This window comes from Apus apus, chromosome 4 (assembly GCF_020740795.1).
Source record: "Apus apus isolate bApuApu2 chromosome 4, bApuApu2.pri.cur, whole genome shotgun sequence".
Lineage (NCBI taxonomy): Eukaryota > Metazoa > Chordata > Aves > Apodiformes > Apodidae > Apus > Apus apus.
This window is the reverse complement of record NC_067285.1, coordinates 72,121,445-72,143,477: the sequence shown is the minus strand read 5'-3', so window position 1 is coordinate 72,143,477 and position 22,033 is coordinate 72,121,445. Positions and strand designations below refer to the sequence as shown.

Below are 22,033 nucleotides of genomic sequence, written 5' to 3'. Positions count from 1 at the left end.
TGCAGCGTCTCTTAGACAGATTTCTTTAACAAATTAAATGGTAATCTCAGTTTAGCTTGAAGACAATGCTCTCTGGGAGATGGCACTGTCAATATAATTAATAGAATCATAGAATGCCAGGTTGGAAGGGACCTCAAGAATCATCTGGTCCAGCCTTTCTAGCTAAGACTGTAGTTTATATGAGGTGGCTCAGCACCCTGTCAAGCTGAGACTTAAAACTGTCCAATGTGGAGGTATCTACCACTTCCCTTGGGAGACTATTCCAATGTTTGACTGTCCTCATGGTGAAAAATTTACCTCTTGTGTCCAGTAAGAATCTCCCTAGGAGCAACTTGTGCCCATTACCCCATGTCTTTTCCATGTGATTCCTTGTCAGTTAGAAATCTCCATTTGGGAGATCTCCAGGGGGCCTCATCTCTTGTCTCCTGTCATAGCTCCCACAGCTCACCTAAAGCAAAGCTGCATTTAAATGTAGCTTGGACTATGTACGTGCAAGTAGTTGATAAAACAGTTGGAATTAATTATATGTGACTACTCTAAAGCAATGCTCATATATGGAGATCACATGAAAGTCCAATAAGGACTTCAGTTTTCAAATGTTTGAGTCAGTTTGAAAAACTATTTAAGGTGTGAAATGCTGAGCAGAACAACATTGATATTCTCAGTAGTCTGTGTTCGAATGAGTATCTTCAGGTGTATTTCTAAGTCCCACGTGTCATTTTATGATTTTCAAAACAGAAATGGCACTTCATTTAGTGTCAAGATCCAAGTGACCAATGTACATTCAGAGCTCCTTGTCTGGCTGTGTCTGAGCACTCCACACTGTATAAGCACCAAAACAACTGAAGCCTCTTTGGACTTCACTCCTTTTCTTCATTATACTTTTGAATGTAACGTAAAAACAGGACCACAAATCTTCAACTTGTTTAGAAATTCCATAGGAGTGGACAATAAGGCTGAAATACTAAAATTTAATGCTACCTCATTGACAGGAGCACTTTTTAATGCAGGAATAATTTTCTGTGCAATTCCATAGGTAGCCTTTTCACCTCACACTAATAAGATTACAAGAGTCATGTTTATTTGTACAAATGTATATTTTTCTATTGCTCAGTGATCATGAAGGCAGAATGTTGTATTGTTGCTTTTCTAAAAGAATTAGTGTTCCTACTGCAATTTCTCTTTTCATATTTATCACTCCTCCATAAAAGATTTTCTAGAAACCTAACATTTAATAACAGTTTAAGAGTTCTTTGCACAAATAAAAATAACTCCATGATGTGAACAGAAGCATTTAAACCTCAACCCTGTTATACTAGCAAACAATTAATATATTACTACACTGAAATGAAGAGAACCTTGCACAAAAGCAGACATTTGCCAGTGTGTCCCATTGAGCAGATATTTATTAGTTTTAAATTACATGCTAAACTTTGCAAAATCCTTTTTTTACTTTTGTATTATCTCACAAGGATTATATAGGCACACTCAGAATATATGGGAATATATAAGTACTTATGTATTAATTCCTTTTTTTAACCCTCATTCATAGTAGGAAGTGAAACGAGTACCAATCTTTTTCTAAAAAGTGAGTCCTAATTTTGTAAACTTTTGTAAGTGCCTATCTCTAACTGTTGTGGGACATTAATTTCATAGAATGAATTGCGTTTGTGGAGCTGCATGTCTCCAGAAGTATGTCCCTTTGATTGTGCCTCATGCCCAAAATGGGTTTCTATCTCAGCCTTTTCCTGTTTTCCCTCAAATATTGTATTCCTCACCCTATTCCTCCTCAGGAGAGAAATGCTTGTCTTGTAGCAAACCTTATGAATCATAGAATCATAGAATCATTGAGGTTGGAAGGGACCCTAAAGATCATCAAGTTCCAACTCCCTTGCCATGAGCAGGGAATCCTACCACTAGACCAGGCTGCACAAAACCTGGCCTTAAAAACCTCCAGGGATCGGGCATCAACAACCTCCCTGGGCAACCCATTCCAGTTCCTCACCACCCTTACAGTGAAGAATTTCTTCCTAATATCTAACCTAAATCTCCTCTCCCTCAGTTTAAAACCATTACCCCTTGTCCTATCACTATCTTCTCTGATGAAAAGCCCCTCCCCAGCTTTCCTGTAGGTCCCCTTCAGATACTAGAAGGCCACTCTAAGGTCTCCCCAGAGCCTTCTCTTCTCCAGGCTGAACAGACCCAATTCTCTCAGCCTGTCTTCATAGTAGAGGTGCTCCAGGCCTTTGGTCATCTTGGTGGCCCTTCTCTGGACCCTTTCTAACAGGTCTGTATCTTTCTTGTGCTGAGGGCTCCCAAGCTGTACACAGCATTCCAGGTGGGGTCTCACCAGAGCAGAGTAGAGGGGCAGAATCACCTCCCTGGCCCTGCTGGCCACACTTCTTTTGATGCAGCCTAGGATGCAGTTGGCTCTCTGGGCTCCAGCACACACTGGCGGCTCATGTCGAGCTTCTCATCTACTACCACCCCCAAGTCCTTCTCCTCAGGACTGTTGACAATCCATTCACCCCATTCAGCCTGTATTTGTGCATGGGATTGTGCCGACCCAGGTGCAGGACCCTGCACTTGGCCTTGTTGAGCTTCATGAGGTTGGCACTGACCCACCTCTCCAGCCTGTCAAGGCCCCTCTGGATGGCATCCCTTCCTTCTAGGGTGTCAGCCACACCACACAGCTTGGTATCATCAGCAAACTTGCTGAGGATACACTCAATCTCACTGTCCATGTCTCCAACAAAGATATTAAATGGCACTGGTCCCAGTACTGACCCCTGAGGGACACCACTTGTCACCTCCCTCCATTTGGACATTGAGCCATTGACCACAACTCTCTGGGTGCAGCCATCCAGCCAATTTCTTATCCACCAAGTGGTCCGTCTGTCAAATCTGTGCCTTGTCAGTTTGGAGACCAGGATGTCATGTGGGACAGTGTTAAATGCCTTGCACAAATCCAGGTAGATGACGTCAGCTGCTCTGCCACCATCCACCATCTCTGTAGCCTTGCTGTAGAGGGCCATCAGATTGGTCAGGCATGACTTGCCCTTAGTGAAGCCATGTTGGCTGTCACCAATCACCTCTTTATTTTCCATGTTCCTTAGCAGACTTTCCAGGAGGATCTGCTCCATGATCTTGCCAGGCACAGAGGCAAGACTGACCAGCCTGTAGTTCCCAAAGACATGGGGGTGAAGTTTTTCTGAAGACAGCATATAGGAAAAGGCAATAGTATGCTTCCTTGCAGAACATCCTTGGAATATCCATTGCTCCCTAAAGTCAGTTGAGATCTCTTGGTATCAGTTTAAATCATGAAGGACAGTCTGTGAACACATATGCATCTTACCAATTCCAGCTCACTTCCACAGGTAACTGTGGGGGATCTTTGTTGTTGTAAAGCAGTGAAGGGAGAAGGGGTGTAGTGTGTGTAAACCCTCCACCTCTGTCGGTTCTGTGTTATGATGTTATTTTGACTTTCGTGTGCGGAATTCCTTTTGTTGATGTAAGTAAAGTTTGTGAAGATTGTGTGATGAATGTACATTTTAATTAAAACTCTTTACATTAATAATTATCACAGAGAAGGCCTTCTCATTTCAAGGATATTTATAGTTCAGGAGTACAAAGACTACACATCATCACAGTAAGTCTCTGGAGTCCTGCAAGGCCAAATTTCCATTGCCTTCTCTGGTGGCTAGATATTAATACTTTAGTTCTGGAATTGTTGCAAAATAAATTCCTGTGGGATAATCCAGAAAATTCAAATTTTATTCAAGTACAAGAAAAACTGCTTCCTAAAGTTCTAAATGTGGATGATGAAAAAAAAGAGAGTCAAATAACAATCTGAAAATATGCCAAATCAGCGTTGCTATTCTAGAGAGGAAAATCTGCATCTCAAAGTATGACAATTAATGGATAAATGCCTGTTGCAATATTCAAATTAAAAATACTTGACACGCAATTTTATAGACTATATTACAAAACCTTTGGAAAAAAAAAAAGTCTTAGAATTTGATACACCGTCAGAAAGACTACATAGTGTAAACAAGGACCAAAGTGCAATTCTCAGCATGGAGAAAAGTTAGGAATACAAGGCTTTGTGTCTCTAGAACTCTTAGACGCATCAGTGCTGTGGTCCCAACTGAAATGCAGTATTGGCAATACAATGTGCACTGGCAGGAATGACCTCAACTACACATACATTAGTCTGTCATAATTATTTAACCATTCAGAATATTTTTTAATGTTAATACCTCTGTGGATCACGGTACGAACAGATCTGATAAAAAGATAAAGGCATGCATGAAAAATGCTACATACAATAAAATGTTCTGTCTTCACTGTATATGTTAAGATTAGGCCTTCACTTGGAATGTCACCTTCTGGTTGTCCCTCTCCAATAAAACATAACAAAAATAGAACTGCGAGAAGCCTAGAGGTATAAAGATATCAGGATGATAAATGTAGTAAAAATGCCTAGTTGGGAAAGGATATGATAGAGTTGTAACACAGAAAATTAACAGATATTTACTTATTTTCATAATTCAAACACACATATATACCCGAGAAAACTGGATAGCAATAACATTAAAAATAAACATAGGTAGCTAGTGAAAAATGCTTAGCATTAATTTCAGAGAAGATTTGACATTTATAAGGATGAGGATTACCTCACACAATATTTTAGATTGTATTAAGAACAAAAGCATTTTTAAAAAGTAGAGCCTTAATGATCGAAAATATACCCTGATCTTTAATTACGGGAGTTTTAGCATACAAGCTTCCTCCCCAGGCAGTGTTATTCCATATTCATCCACTATGCGGGTTCTTGCATTTTCCTTTGAAAATCGGAGCCAGGATACCAGATGAAACACTGGTCTAATGCAGCCTGGAATTTCAAAGCTATGGGAGACATCAGATCCTTTATTTTTTCATGTACACAGTGTGAGACACTAGGTCCATGGTTTTCAGAGGGAAATTGTCATCAATTCTGCAAAACACAAAGAAGCCCACAAAATCCTCAAGCAACAAAGATTAAAAGTTACAGTGCAATGCTTTATTTATTTGATTAAAAAACCCCACTGCTTGTAATAAACAAGGCAGAAGACCTGCAAAGTACATATTTTTATTTCAATTATAAAACAAGTGAAAAAACAACAATAATAACTAATAATGTTAACAATAATAAAAGTAACTACACGGTCTGCTTTGTGCAGCACATTTCTTTCTTCACGCACTGTAAGGGAAGAGTTGCTATTTAGGGTGTGCTCCCAAGTCTGCCTTTCAGAAGACAGCCCAGCTTGGCTGAATGGCTCTCAGTTGCTACTAGGAATATGTCACTTATTAGGAGCAGAGGGGATGTTTATCACTGTCTCAAGGGTTACTTTGGCTGAGGCAAAGAAATAGCTCAGTTATATAATGGAAAGAGCTGTGTCAAAGGATAAGAAATTTATCTAGTGTGTGCTCAAGACTCCAGTCGTGTGGACTCAGTCTCTCTCTCGTGCATCCTGCATAGACAGTGAGTGAGACCATGGCTATACAGGTCTTCCCATTTGTCCCCAAAACCACCTCAGAGCTATGGGAGCTGAAATCACCATTAAAAGAACTCTCTCAAAACTTCTCTGTTGAGAGAAAGAGATTTTTCCTTCCTACTGCTTGTCTTGCCATCACAGGATCTAGTTAGCCTTGTCTTATTACTCAGACCCATCACATAGTGACTATTCAAACTCTATTCCGAGCAAACTAGAAATGGCAGCTCTAGCAGATAAGCTTAGTGGGTGAATATCACCAGTCCTTCTAGTCCTCACCAGTGCTAATGGGGAGATACACCTCGCTATAAATTCAATTCTGATTTCTGGTGGAAGAGCAAAAAGAAGCCCAACCCTGTCTGCTTTGGGGATAACACCTCACTGAGTATCCCAAAAAGCACGTCAGCAAAAGAGGGATAGTTGTTAAAAGCTGAACTCTTTCGATCTATGTAAATCCTACAGATCTCATTTCAGGGTAGCCAAAACAGCAAGTTCTGTCAAAAAAGAAAAAAAAAACCAACAAAAACACAAAACCAAACAAAACCCAAACCAAACAACAAACAAAACCAGAAGTCTGCATCCAGAGCCTTTTAAAAACCTCCACTTCATGTTTTACTTCCCAGTACCAAGGACATGCTTCAGATGAAATGTTTAACTAAGCCTCAAATATTCAAGCACGAACCCAATTACCATAATCACAGTCCAGTAGGCACATACTGGTAAGTCAGCGCACAACGACTCACCCTAATTACCAAACCCAGAAATTAGCCCCGGACTACCGTGACCTCCGCTCCTCACGGGGCGGGGGACGGGAACCCCCTTCGTGGGGCTGCCGGGCTCTGTGCCGGGGTCCGTGCGGGCGGCGGGGGCCGAGGCAGCCCCGGTCCCCCCGCCCCAGCACCTGTTGCGCCGCCACTTGGCCGCTACGAGCGGGGACGGCGGCTCAGGCCGCCCCGCTCGCCTCCTTCCACCCAGCCGGCAACTTCCCGGCGCGTCAGCGGCCGCGCCAGGTGCCGCCCTCGCCGTCAGGGGACGGCGGCTGGGGAACGGCGGAGGGGGGTGGGGAAAGCCGGGAGACGCGGCCCGAGTTGGCAGCGCGACCGCTGAGTCGAAGCTGAGGAAGAAGGTATTTCAGTCGGAGCGCAGCCGGCCCCGCCGCCCGCCCCCCGCCCGCCCCGCCGGCCCGCCCCCGCCCCGCCGCTCCCGCCGGCTGACAGGTGCGCGCTCCTCCGCAGCTCCTGGCCCCTCTGCCTGCCCCGCGCCCTCACCAGACCCGGCTCGTTTGGTCCTTGGGAAGCTGGTCTGGGTCCAAATTTTGCTTCGATCCTTTTTATTTTCTTTTTTTTCTAAGAGAGGAGGAAAAAAAAAAAAAAAGCCAAAGAAAAACAAAACCTGGAGACACAGAAAAGGGCTCTAGGAAAAAGTTTTGGATGGGATTATGTGGAAACTACCCTGCAATTCTCTGCTGCCAGAGCAGGCTCAGTGCTGCCTTCTCCCCAGCGGCGCAGCCCGCGCCGGGCGCTGCTGAGAGACGCCCGGGCCTCGGTGGTGCCGCCCCGCCAGTGCCTGCTGCGCCGGAGCCCCTCGCCCCGCCGGCCCAATGCTCCTCCTCGGGCTGCTCCTGCTGACATCTGCCCTGGCCGGCCGGAGGCAGGGGGCCGCCGCCGAGTCCGACCTCAGCAGCAAGTTCGCCTTCTCCGGCGCCAAGGAGCAGAACGGTAAGGAGCAGCGGCTCCTCCGCCGCCGCGCAGCCCGGGGCAGGGGCAGGGCGGGGGCGGGCGCCCGACCGGCGCGGAGCGGAGCGGAGCTCTCTGGGCTGGGGGGCTGCCCGGCGCCGCGGAGGGAGCGCGGCCCTGGGCGGGGTGTGCGTGGGGAAGTTTCGCGGCCGGAGCGGGATGAGCGGGGCTCGGCAGCGGGAGTTTGCCCGCCGCGCTCAGGGGAGCGCTGTGGGTAAAAGGGCAGCGGGAGGCGGCCCTCGGGAGGGAGCCCAGCGCCCGCTCCGAGCCTCCCTCCTCTGCCGTCGGAGATGCAGAATGTTTCCTTCTCCCCCGTCCCCCCCCGTCCCCCCTCCAAAAAAACCAACCCAACCCAACAAAACCCGGCGCCCCGCGCACCTTTGTACCCCCTCGGGGAGATGGGGGCTGTGGGTTTTTGTGTCTGTACGTGAATGAGTGGTATTTTGTGCAGACTGGAAGCGAGCTAATCCTGGAAAGTAGGAAACGAGAATTTACTTTCAACTTTCAAGTGTACCTGAAATGTTTAGAAAACTCTCAAATGCAAGTTCCCTTGGGCTGGGGCTGCACAGGGTTGGAGAAAGACTCCTTTCATACAGCAAGGGCAGCTTCGGGGTGTGTAATTTGCTTAGCCTCTGAACTCCATATGATTTACATTATTCAGATTTTTAGGCTCCTTTACTCTTGATCTGCTATTATGAAGTAATTAAAAACAAATATTTTACTAACTGAAACGTTACATACTGCATGAAATCACACTTCTTGTAGAGTATCTAAAATTAAGGTTGTTAGCATACATTCGTGGTCCTTAATGTTGGAGGGGGGGGGGGCCCTTGTGTGTGTGAAAAATTTAGTACTTTGCCTGTCAGCTAGAATGAGCTTTCTCCCTGGGCACAAACCAACGCAAAAGGCCAAGCTGGGAGCTCTTAAAACTCTCTGAACTGTAATGAAATAAAGCAGAAATGTGGATTGAAGGCTAATTCAATTCTCTCAACTTTGAACTTGGGACTCCCCAGATAAAAGCATTCTATGTCACATCTTTTAATAGAAAGCAAAGTTTCAGAGACCTCCACAAGTGAACGGGTAGAACATGCAGCACTCTAACAAGTTTTGCAGGGGGAGATTAATACTGCTGTGGCCTGCTAATGTGATGATATATGGCACCTTAGGGCTGCTGGAGCTGCTGATCAAAGAGCAGCACGGGGATCAATCTCTAATCAGAGCAACTGTGAAGGGCCAGAGGAAAGTGATCAAAAGACTCGGAGACCCGGCTATTCTGACAGGAAACCAATCAGACTTTGTGCACAGTACAGGAAATTATCTGCTCTGTGTGAGAAAAGAAATCACTCACTTTCTACCCCTTTCCAGCTTACCTGGCATTTAGAGGCTTTAAGACATCACTTTATGACAAAATGGTCTTGGCACTAATATACCAAACTCTTGTGCTGTTATGCTGCCTTTTGTTAAATCTGCATGGTGTGCACATGAAGCATGTCAACACAGAGAATTACCATTGCTTTGCTTTAACTTCACCAGGACTGGAAAGAAACCTGCTATGCTGTCAGTCTGCCCTAAGAGGTTTGTTACAGGATAACAAAGCTGGGACCTGCAGGGTCATTAGGGTCCAACAATGGGAGTGCAATAATAAAGTGTAAAAGGTGGATCGTAGGGCATAGAAGCAAAACTGATGTAAATAGGTGGAAATAGATGTGACAACACAAACTAGATTCTGTTCACGTGTATCAGAAATGCAGCTGCCTTAGGTCAGGCTTCAACTGGTTTGCAATGCAATTTGGCATGCTCTAAGATACAGCCACACCACCTTAGAACAAATGTAAAGCCAGGAGAATTTTAATTTTTTTTAAATGCCCTGAAACTGTATTCTCTGGTAGTTTATACTTAAAACAGTGCATGTCCTTCTTGTAGCTTACTTGGAAGCTTGCTTTCTAGTTGTTTGGTTGCAAAACCTACCTCAAAAATTAGCAAAAGTTTAGGTACAGCTGAGTGCCAACCCCTTACTTCTTAACTGATGTTAATTATTTGGGGGATCAGTAACACTGGTCAAACCAGTTCTTACTTGATTTAATTAGAGTGATTTTTACACTCTGCTGCAATCTAAAGATTGTATAGCTTTTAGCTAGAGGCAGGTTAAAACTCCCTGGAGTATGAGAATGAGATTTTGCTGTTCACATGCCAAATAATCTTTGGACAGGAGAGGGGAAGATTTTTCACTCACATGGTCTACAAATAAAAATTCTATCCTCTACTTGTAAAACTGCTAAATGGCCAAGAAGTGTTGCCATACAATGGATTACAGTGTTACTCAGCAGCACACATGGGTGCTGTAGCTATTGCTTCAAAGTGATACTGAAGATGTCTATGACCAGTTATAAATCACCAGAACTACTTGTGTTACAGAGTGTAAGCATATGCTCAAGGTTTTAGTTTTTCATTTCTTTGTAAATTATTAGCTAAAAGATTATTAACTTTGAAATTACCATTCGACTTGATGTAGTTAAAAATGCAGACATAAAGAGTTCTATTGTTTCTGTTCTGCTACATAGTGAGTGTCATTTTAGGTGGTAATCACCTAGTGTAAATATTTATTTGTAAATTAGCTGTTCTTAGAGCACAGTATTTTGCTCCTACCTCCAAGGAATTTAGTGTGATAGCTATTGAGGAGTTAGTGTAGCTCCATTTGAAACCACTTAAAACTACTTCCTTGTTTTTGTTGGCCCTCTGTTATAGTTGGATTTTCTTTAAGAATGTTTTATTTGTAAGCTCTCTTTGACAGTAAGGGGTTTTATGTGATTTCCTTGAAAAATTAGTATTTACCTTCAATGTTTTTATTTGTAATTCTACTGGGTAAATATTCATTTGGAAGATGAAATAAGTTTATGCAACAGTTTTCTGGAAACAGAACTAGCAGTAAATGGTGCATGTTGTGATGGCTTCCATTTATCTGGATGGATTTAATTTTCATGAGTCTATGTACCGTTGAAAAGCAGATTATGCTTTGAAGAATATTTCATACATGGGTGTCTATCAGTTCTCTTACAGCTTTCTGATGTATTTATTACCACTTTTTCCACATTGAAATAAAGAGTTAAGAAAAATTGATTACTCGGTTTCTTTTGAAGCACAAAAGTCAATCTCTTGCACACTGAATTTGATTACTTGGAGGATTTACTTATTTCTCCTTTCTGTTATATTTCTAGATACTTTTCTATCTAGTTTTGAATGCTGATTTTACGTAGTATTTTCATCTTGTTTCTGTAGTTTCAACAATGTCTGAGGGAGCTATTGATGGACTGAGTAATAACTTAATTCTCATGGCTTAACTGTGGTGGTCTGAGTGCACCTGCTTATGTGATGCTATTAGTTTAATCTAGATTCTATTACAGCATAAGATAGGAGGAAAATCTAAGTTTTGTTTTCTTGGCTTTCTTACGACAAGATTTGAAAAATATTTAAGTTTGCTAAGCTATCATCTGTTATGATTCTATGAGAAGTAGGATGTTTTTATAGAGAATGTAAAAACTGCTATAAGGTGCCATAAGGAATGATATATATATCTTATGTGGCATGTACATTTTAAATGTAGTTATGATTGACTTCAGAAGACCAAGAAACTGAGGTCAATTAGCAGCTTACCAGGACCAACTAGTTAGAAGTATTAATTTTCCTGCTGTCAGTTTCAAGTGTGAATGAACAGCAGTAAACAGGGTGGCTGAAGTAAATCTTATAAAACCAAAACACTTTTTTTGACTTTTGTCAGTTCTGCAGCACAGATAGTCTCCTGGTAATGATCTGTCTTCTGATAAATTTTTATTTCTTTGTAGTTTTATTTTTCTTCTTACCCCCCATGAATAGAAACTTTTAATAGTAAGTTTCACTAATTGTTCTCCTCACAATGTAGTTCTTAAATCTTCTGTAACATGCAAGATTTATCTTGCTTTAAAAAAACCCCAAACAGGAGCCCTTGAGCTGGCGTTTGAGACTGGCAGATCTCAAGCCGTCCTTGGGAAAAGTTGGTGGATACAGCTGGAACTGAGCCAGCAGCTGAAGTGCCAGAGGGAGCTTCTCCTGCCACCTCCTAATGTGCTTTCTTTCACACACCTCCTCACAGCTACATAGAGGATTCCCTGGATTGTGTGTCTCCAAAGTGAGCTTCCAGCTTACTCACTGATGGGGACAGCAACACAGCATAGAGTTTCTGATTAAGTTTGTTTAGCTTTGGCTGAACACCTGAAAGAAGGTGTGGATGTCCAAGTGATACAGAGCATCCTCTCCTTGCAGAGGGCAATGTCAGTGCTGTTGCTTGGATGCAGTCGTTTGACTACAAAATAGCCTCTTATAAACCAACATACTTCAAAGCAGTGGGAATTGATACCACTTCTGCTGACTCGTGTTGAATTGATGAGTGCCAGTAAAGTCTATTCGCATAGCAGAAATTTTCTTCATTTTGAGATGTTAAGGAAGTATAAAATATGAGCATGTGTCATCTAAAGGGAAACTTCACAGTGATGCAATTTTTCTCAAGTTTCATCTATTTCTGTTTAGTCCGAGACTTGTTTTGAAATGTTGTAAAGCTGTTTTCCTGGAGAGTGAAGAATTGCATCACATTCTCTTTTGGCTTTAAGCAAGAGATTGTGGAGTTCTTCAATACTGCAACAAATTGTAGTGCAAGACAGTTTTAAAAACCAGTTTTTGCCTTTATGTTGAATTCTAGTGTACTATCTGCTCTTCAGTGGAGTGCTGTTTGGGACTTATTAGTCCTGCTGCTTCTCTTGGTTAATTCTGTTAGGTAAAGGTACCTGTCCTGAATACATAGGTAAAATTTCATTTTTGCTGTAACTAGTTCTTATTAGGTTTGCAGATCAGACTTTAAAGCTTTATGTCCTGTTTTTTGGAGGGAGGAGTTTAGTTGGTTTTTCAGTTAGATACAGGGTTTTATAAAGGGTATGCCTTGAGAGGCTGACAGCTATACTACAAAAGTGCTTATGTTGAACATTGTATTCACATAAACCTAATGTCTTTTATAACTTTGTCTAAACCCTTTGAATGTAATTATTACATAGTCAACATGTAATAGGAAAGTACTGGTTTGCATCCTTCAGTAATTATGCATTTATAGAAGAGTGGTTTGAGGGTTTTTTGTTGCTGTTGGGTAGTTGGTGCTTTTGGTTTTTTGCTGTGTCTGGCAGTTCCTGATTACTAGAAAGAGGATGCACCATGCAAGCCCACTTCCCTTAGCTGGAAATAAGCCTCTTAAATTGCTTTATACTTAGCTCTTGGCTTTTTCAGAGAACTATGCCTTTGCATTTTAGTCACAAAGTGCATGCCATGACACTTTGCAGTGTGTAAGCATCTTAAAAATTGGTCTCTATGTAAATAGTCTTTTAGCAGAAACCTGTGGGACTTACAAAAAGTAACACAACAGAAAATGAATGGAGCTGGCATGTAGAAATGTGGTTATTTTAGTAGTACTTAGGTATCTGTATAATACTTAGTTGTTTCAGATAGTCTGAGAACTAATTGTGTATTAAAACTTAGCCCTGTCATTCCCTTTTGGGGAAAACTTTTACAGCTTGTGTTTGAATGTGAAATGCTTTTATTCAGGTAGGCAGGTGAAAATTCATAATGTGCTACTGTGAACCTAAAATACAAATGTGTGTTTTCTGGAGGCTTCATTACATTTTAGGATGTTATTTTAAGGTGGCAATGCCAGGAAAATTTATTCATGGCTCCATTCGTAGACATTGTAGCCTTAGGGTTCAATCTGATGTCTCCTCTTCTTGACATCCTTCTGCTGAGATTTTATAAGCATATCCCCAGTGTTACATTGGATTATTTGTGCTTAATTTCATGATCCTACAGCATGCTAAGCAGGTTTGGTTTTTTTTTTAAGTGAAGATACAAAGCCTGTGTACACTAGCAGCTCTGCAGGTTTTCATAACCTAATCTGTTTCTACAGATTGGTTGTCTGGATGAGAAAAGGCAGGACTCTAGATGTAGAAAGTAGAAATGTAGAAAGTTTTATACACAGAGAGTGTAGCAACTATTAAAAAATTGAAGTAAACAAAAAGGGGGAGCCAAACTTAATTCCTATGTGGACCTTCTGCATTAGGGTTAGCAAAGGCTGTTTTCTGAGTTAAATTAGCTCTATTCCAAATACTCCATCTTTGTTAGCCATACCCACAGTTTTGGAATTTGACGTTCACCTTGCATAGGCATGATGGAATATTTGCACTGGGCTCATGGGCTGCCTAGCTTCTTGTTGCTGTCAGTTCCTCTGAAGTGCTGTGAGTTTGTGGCAATGATGAGCTGGCTGCGACTCAAGTTAAAAGAACTCATCAACTGTTCAGTCTCATTAAGCCGCTGGATTATTATTTCACTGTGTGACTGTTCGCATTCAAACTGGACTCATTTGAGACTTATGCAGGTTAACTCTGCTGTGATGATGTTTACAGAGGTAGTCTCTGCTTTCTTTTTTTTGTCTTACTGCTGTTTTCATATACAGGTGTTTGGGGTTGGGGAAAGAGTGGCATCCTTTCATAGTCATTAGAATGGAAATGTTGCAAGGGAGTAACCAGTCACACCTTATCTGTGGTTTGTTTTCTTTTCAGTGGCAATATGCCTTTTTGAGAATTAATCCTCATAAATTATTCATTAATCTTGTGCTTTCTGGTAAATTCACTCGAGGTATCATTATAAACACATGTTTTAAAGGAGATTCTTTTAGGTCAAAGAGCAACTCCATTTCTCTGCTCCGTGAAAGACCAAAACACTGAAATTTCTCCTTGAGTTTGTTAAAACTGATTATTGACTTTTAAAATAGTATACAGGCATAGCTCAGTTTAATTACCATTGTACTTTTTTCTTCACATGAAGTGCAAAGTATGCACTGGTTCTGAATAAAGCCAGGAAGGACCAGGGAGTGGCAGGGAGGCAAATGCTCTCTTCTACTCTCACATCTTCCCAGCCAGGAAGGACCAGGGAGTGGCAGGGAGGCAAATGCTCTCCTCTGCTCACACATCTTCCCAGCACTGTGTTTGGAAGTAGAAATCCTTGTTTTGAATTTTTTAGTACTTTGCTTTCTAGGTGAACAGTGGTATTAATTTGGTAGCTATCTTTTAACTTTCCCTATGATACTACAGTTCTCCTGAAGGGAAGTGAGGAAGGTTGTCCAAGCTTTCAGCAAATACCTGGCGTAGCTGCTGATAACTTTTGAGTGCTGGATTTAAACTCCCTTATTGCCCTTACATGGCTTTTCTTGAAATATCAAGTCTACCTCAGGAAAAGCAAATAATATATTGGGAAAAGGAAACAATGCTGCTTCTGTTTTGTGTGCATTTCATTCTTTGCATTATTTTTGCTGTAATATTCATGTTATGAAATGGCAATAAATTACGTAAGGAGGCGGGAGGTTAGATGCTGCAACTTATTAAGAATTTGGTCCTGTGATCTGATAAATGGGCTTCAAACAAGGTTTGGGCAGTAAAAGGTAAAGGAGGGTGGTGCTCCCTTTGTAGATTCAGTATTCTACATCTTTAAACCATTACTCAGTTTGGCACATATCAGCAAAGTTGTAATTTTTCTGTGAAGGAAAAGTCCAGGTGTAAAATACCAGGGAGTGTTATATTTGAAGACTAGATTACACTGGAAAAATGGAGACACTTTTACCACACTTTCCATGTCAATCCATAGTTGTAAATTTCTCTATGCCGCTTTTGAAGTGTCATTTGTTTTAAAGCACACAAAGTGGGAAAATTACTTTGCTGGAAGAGATTTGTGAAATAATGGATAATATTGCCTGTTGTAATTATCTTTAGTTACAGCCTGTTCCAGAAAATGAAATTGTCCAGTCTTTTATTAAAGTGTTATTTGGGGATCTTTGTGGGATGAGCCGTTGCATGATGGCAACTAGAATGAAAAGTTGTTTTGGTTTGGTTTTTGGTTTTTTTAAATTTTATTTTTTTGGTCTTGAAATACCTCACTGAATAACCATCTGACTTCTTTCCTGCTTGTTCAAAACAGAGTCTCAAGTCCTAGGGCTAACAGGTTCCTCCTCTGATTAACAGGAAACCAGCAGTCATACAATAGTTAAACAGTTGTTTAAAAAAAACTTTAAAAAGACTTAAAAAAGACACATGGTGCAGGAAATTCTTGTGCTGTGTGTGATGGTATGGCATTTCCAAACTGAAAGTGTTGTTCTGACTGTTTCACTGGTAGTGGTGAGTTACATGAGGCCAGTTCCATCTGCAGAGAGTCTTCAAGTTTCACTTGCTTGTGGTTCTGGGGCTTATTCAAATGCTCTAAAACAAAATAAAAGGAATGGATGTAATAACTTCTTTATGGAAAAGTCATAAAAAGCTACAGGGCCATGTAAACAAATTGGGTCATTTACAAGATGTTTAAGTGGTGGATATGCAGTGCAAATTCAAAGGTGTGGATTAGGTTTTACAGTCATCTTGACTGAATTTTGCCCTCAACAAGACTTTATTTTTCTGCCAGAATGCCTTTGACAGTATAGGTGACAAATTTGCAGAAACAGTGTTTTCAAAGATTTTGGAGCATTCAGAGTAAATGTGAGAAACAGGAGAACAATTCAGTAGTATAATTTGATATTTTTTTTTCTAGGAGAATGAGGGGCCTTTCTTGATCTGCATGGCTACACTGTAAAGCTGTAGTGAAACTTTGTAGTGTTCCTGGGGAAAATAAACTAAAAGAGTTTCCCTTCTGGATTCAAACAGGCCTGAACTAATTACAAGGCAACTGTTTTGGCTCTCCGCTCTTTTCTTATAAATAGGTCTGCAGAGGTGATTGTGATCCAAGTTAAACTGTGGTAGTTGCAGAAACTTCTGTCAGACCAATTGAAGCATTAAACATTGTATCTATGGTGTGTCAACTCACAAGACCCTTGTGACCCATTTAATAATTTGTTGGAGAGTACTGAAAAAGTGGAATGGAAAAGAGGATAACTAATACTTCTGCATGTTCAAATACATTCCACACGATTATTTTTGTACTTCTATGTAAATATCAGCTTATGTATGGACAAAGGTGTGGAAAGAGCCATTGATGTTAGCTACTGTGGGGTGCTTTCCTTTTCTCAAGATAGGTTGCTCAGCTCTGCTATTACCGATTCAGTGTCAGCTACCTTTCATAACTCTTCATGCACTAAAATCTGCATGTCCCTTCAGAGTGAAAATAACTACCCAGCATAAGTTTGGAGTTCGTTGTAATGAACTGTACAAGGATGAAGCTACCTATTTGTATATACGATGCTAAATAATCACCTGATGACTCATCTTTTAGATGCTTGATACTGTGCCTGGGAAAAGAATAGCTGTTACTTGGGAAGTGTGTATGTGTGATTATACAGTGTTTGAAGAAGTCCTTCAGAAAATGATTAAAATGAATGTTGCATTGTATAGTGTCAGTTGTAAAAGGGTTATATTCATATTATTGGCAATTTGCATTTTAAAAAACACAGTTTTGGGAAGTGTTCTGTCTTAATATTCCAACGCTTCAGTGTCTTACTATTTAGTATGCCTTTTGTTACACAGGGAGGCCTGTATCTGCAAACACTTCTGTTGTTTGTGTAACTAGCAGTGGACCTGAAACTAAAGTAAGCCTCATAATTAAGAACTAACAAGTAATGGTTCCAAAACAAACATGATTTCTAGACAAGAAGATGAAACTGTTGTATAAGACCTAACCTAAATGCTACTTTTAAAAATATGGCTAAGGATTCTTGTTGAGCCTACTTTCTTTGCTTTGTATTGTTCAAAAATACCTAGTCCTAAGGAGCACTATATATCTATCTGTAGTCAAACTACAGTTTAAAGCTTGAAATACTTGAAAAAGTTCTGCTAAGCACTCACTGTATTTCTCACAGTACTTGCTGGTGTAGGAATTCACAAGATACTTACCTCTAGTGCCACTACAGCCTTGTAATTATTCCTTTGGAAGTGGAAACTGAATTTGTGATGAACAGTATCTTGCCATAAGGTGTCTTTGCCAGTAGAGTCTTTCAGCAATCTTTACCTGTATCAGTTGTCCTTTTGGTTTCTTTATTGGGGACCTTTACTTTATCTCAGTTCTCAGTACCTCCAAGAAGTAATATGTGTGTGGGGAAGCAGATGTCCTAGGCTGAGTCCAGACAGGACAAGCAGAGTTGTTGAGGTCATTAGTTTTCATCTCAAAAGAGACCTTTGAGATCATATTCAGTCTTGCCTAACACTTCAAGAGTGCCACACTTCGGTGAAATGAGTGTACTAGTAAAGAGAGCTCTTTTGCTTGAATATCTTCCTGATTTGCAAAATTCTCTTACTGCTTGTGAAGGAAAATATGGTTTTGTGTAATTGTCAAGAAGAAACAAACATGTTTCCAAAGCATTTGCTTGCCTTAGCAGTGAGAATCCTTCAGAACTCTGATTGGCTTCATTAGTCAAGATGCATGTGAAGGTACTGTGTAGTGATAATATCCATTGAAAGAGTTGTGGTATGTTTCCATATTGTTATTGTTATATGTAATTTCGTTAACGAAAATTTGGACCTGATAAGTTCTTTGTGTTAGGGAAAGAAACTGATGATGTGTCTGTAGTGTACTGTCCATTAGTCATACAGGACCTGCAGGTTCTCTTTCAAATTAAGTTTCAGAATCTATGATGTTAACATTAAGAATACTGTTTCAGTATTGGGTCAATGCACTTTAATAAAGCTGATTTCTCTTGCTCATAATTGACAAAAACCCCAAATCTTGTTAATGGTTCTGATTAATCTGAAAAATTTTAAAATATTTCACCATAGAATGGAGGCTTACTTTTCTTATGGACAATTTTAACAGCACAATGTTTATTTCTAGTAGCAGCTACTTAATAAATGGCATTTAATTACTCAAATTTACAGTTACATGCACTTGTATGTGGTTTATTTTGACAGTTTGATGTGTGTGGATGCTTAATGTATGTTTGTTCTAATTCATTTATTGAGGCATATTCTTGGCCTAGATTGACTTGTTCAGATTTTTTCACTTTTAATACTTAGTAAACTTTATGTTCAGTATTTGTATTTCAGATGAGAATATGTTCTTTGTGGTTTTTTAAAAAGCAGGAATCTCTTGGTTTGGATTGGCTTGGGCAAGCAGTGGTAAATATTGGAGCTAGAAGTGCTTGAATGTATTCAAAATGGGTTAGCAGTATATTGAACAGGTCCCCAAACATTCAATAAATTAAATTATTACTATTTAAATGATATATTTTGTATGTGTATATGAAGATCAACTAATGGGATGTAATGTATCAAGTAATACTTCTATTTTCTTGGGTTTGGGAAGGAGTCTTCCCTGCTCTTCTACATGTCAGCTGCTCTACGTTAATTTAATTCCAGGCACTAGGAGTTGTTGAACATGTGGATTGTAGCTAAAAATGCAGCTTGGATGTGGCCTGTACACTCCACAGGCAGATAATGTGTCATCTATGCGGCTGCAGCTGGTTCATGCAATCTGGCTTTGGAATGTGCATGTGCACCCAGATGTTGCTATTGAATACAGAATAGAGTAGCTATAATAGTCCTGTCACCCCTGCCCATCTTTGGGATCTTGGAATACACCTCTGGAATATGGTGGTTTGTTGTGGTTTTTTTATGTTTGTGTGGTGGTGGTTTTTTTCGGTGTTTTTTTTTTTGTTGTTGTTGTTGTTCTTGTTTCTTTGTTTTCTTTTTTTTTGTTTGTTGTTGGTTGGGAGTTTGGTGGGTTCTTTTGGGTTGGTTGTTTGTTTTGTTTTTAAGTGAATGGCTTTGTAACTACTGCCTTCCCTTGGCTGGCATAAGATTTCAGGGATAGCTACAACATAATTGTGTTAATTTTTAGTGAGAAGTAGCTGGGTTTTTTTCAGTTATATTCACTCCTTTCCTTCATCACTTTGCACAGGATATTAATTGCTTAGAAGCTTGGAGTCTACCTGAAAAGACATTTTGTAAAGTACTTGGTATTTGTGGTAACAAATTGCATTTAGTTACTCCTGCCCCTTCTTTAGTCAAATCCTTGACATAAAGACAGGTGTAAGCTTGCTGCTTACTCTGATGCATGCTATTCTATGTACTAGTAATCTGTTGTATTTACTGTTCCCTTAATTATGAATACTAGCTGTTACTAGCTCTAGCTAGTAACTAGTTACTAGCTGTCTAGCTCTAATCCCTAACTTTCCTCACTGATAGTACTTTGGATAGACGTAAAAATGCAAAGATAAATTGAGGAGTTGTTCACAAAGATACCTAAATAGTTTTTGCCATATATGAGGAAATCCACTGAAGTTGAGAAGTGACTGGATCTAGTTACTACGAAAAACTTACATGATACATATTTGCAAGATCAAGCTGTTGTCATTAATTCTAAGGTTGGAAAAAGGAAACATTTAGGAGGATGACTACTTTTTCAGACTTGTGATTGAGTCCACAAAATGCAAAATTTTGCTCAGCTATTGTATTCCTGTTTGTCACCATGGTTGTGCTTGTCTAGATATAAATAATTTATTGCATATGAATTGCTTTTTTATCTGAAAAAACTAATTAATAACGATTGAAGTATAATGAATTTTATTTATGGAAAGTAGTATTTGAAAGATAAAAGCTAATCACACTTCCATATTTTGAGTGTTTTTTTTCTTTTATAGTTCTCCCTCATTCATTGCCTTTCCTAAGCTAAGGGATTCAAGCTGTTTGTAGAACAAGAAGACTTCTACCCCATTTACAGTAAAATTTTAATGGAGAGATATGGAAATCTGTACTGTTGATGAAAACAGAAAAATAATTTTGTAAGAACTGCAACCAGAAATGGTCTTCCTTTATACTAAGGGGGAAATGGTCTTTTCTATAGTTTGCAGAGTAGTTGAAAAACTTGGGATGCATTATAACATAGAGAAATGGTAGATGTTGAGAGGTAAATATAGAAACATGAAAAGGAAATCAGTGTTCAAGTCATCTATAGGGAAAAAAAAGATGCTAGCAGTCAACTACACTGCATAGAAACTTTCTGTGTATCTTTTTACTTTCTGTAGTAGAATGCTGAATAAAAGGGCTCCAGCACAGTAGCTCTTCTTTGATGGTTGCCAAATGTTTCTTTTCATACTGTTGTGCATGAGTATCTTATTTTATAAGTCTACTAGGTAAGTATCACCTGATTTTTACATCGTGTGAAGGTATTGAAAAGGAGGAGTTGGAAGTTTTTTCACTGTAACAATCATGACATAAAGCTGTAAAGTGCAAAGACTGCAGTATACTGCACTGTAACATACTGGTTGTTTTGTGCTTCTACAGCAGGACTAACCAAGAGCTCTTTTTGAGGTACCATTCCTCAAAATACAGTGTGTGTGGTGGTGGTAGTGGGTGTTGTTTGAACAGGTAGGGCTGAATTGTCATTCAGCTAAACTTCTGGTAGGCAAGCTTGTAATGCTTCATTAACTGTGTGCTGAGGATGACTTGTTACAAAGCAATATTGGTAAGCCATTGGCTTTGTATTTGTTGTTATAATGATCAGTGGGAGTGGAGATTTACTTTTTCAGAGAAGTACATGGATACTGTGCCATTTTCTCTCTCGCTTCACGTTAATCAGAGTTCATATCCCAAGAGTAAAGAGAGAAACCAGTACTTTCATCTCTGATAGTTTTTCATGCTAAAACATTCTTCTATGTCATTTAAGTATTTATTTGTCTGATATACTAGAGATAAAAGTAGCAGACTGTTAGGCTTTGTATCAGTATCTGATTCTCAACATAAACCATCTTTGTTTTTCTGTCTTCTGCACCAAAATCAAAGTATCAGACAAGGCCTTTCAAATTGCTTATATTTTGTGTAGCTAGTAAGTATGGTTTTAAGAGACAGATTTGACCAATAATTTTACTTACTTGAAACAAGAATAAATAATAATACTTTCAAAAATCAAGACCAAAGTATTTAAAAAATGAGACTTAACAGCAGTGGAAAAATTGTGTGTCTCTCTCTGAAACTTCTCAATATACTTTCTTTTCTGGCATATGCTTATGTTGCTACTAGGAATCTGATCCTTAAAGTGAGAGGAGAGAACATGACAAACTGCAATGGCATCTTGGTGCCAAGATAGATTCAGCGCAACCATATTTTGTTTTTGTTATTCCTGGCACTTTTGGACAGCATGATTTCATAATGTCTGAAATGTTTCTGAGGAGAAACAAGATTGCCACCAAGACCTCTTTCTTTCCTTCTTTCCCTTAACTTTTAATTATTCCTATGCATTGGGGAGCTCTGCTTAAAGCTTGTGTTATACATCATACTGGTAAGCAGTAATATTTTTTCTGTGTGTAGTTAAAAAAATCCCAAATCATTATGCCCTCTTTCAAGAGCTTTGTTTATTGTTGAGTGCCTATGTTTATAAACCATGGGGAGGCAGTCTTCATGGAAAGAAATAATTGCTATTTGTAGGGCACAGAGAAGTTCATGAGAGCTCTCTCTTTCTCTCTCTCTCTTTCTCTCTCTCTCTTTCTCTCTCTCTCTTTCTCTCTCTCTCTTTCTCTCTCTCTCTTTCTCTCTCTCTCTTTCTCTCTCTCTCTTTCTCTCTCTCTCTTTCTCTCTCTCTCTTTCTCTCTCTCTCTTTCTCTCTCTCTCTTTCTTTTCTGTCTTCTGGTTGTGATGTACCCAATGACTATAAAGTGGGTGGTTTTGTTGAAGAGGGAGTAGTGGAAAATAAGTGCATTCCTGTGGTAAGAGGATGAGAGAAACAAAATGA

General features: G+C 40.0%; 1 protein-coding gene across 1 annotated transcript in view; it reads left to right on the top strand.

Moving 5' to 3' along the window:
* Window positions 1–6,920: 6,920 nt before the first annotated feature.
* PDGFC (platelet derived growth factor C) overlaps window positions 6,921–22,033 on the top strand; it is a 131,705-nt gene continuing 116,592 nt past the window's right edge. The window contains exon 1 of the mRNA XM_051617809.1: window positions 6,921–7,252. Coding sequence (XP_051473769.1) covers window positions 7,135–7,252 — 118 coding nt within the window. The 5' untranslated portion in view covers window positions 6,921–7,134. The remainder of the gene's footprint in view (window positions 7,253–22,033) is intronic.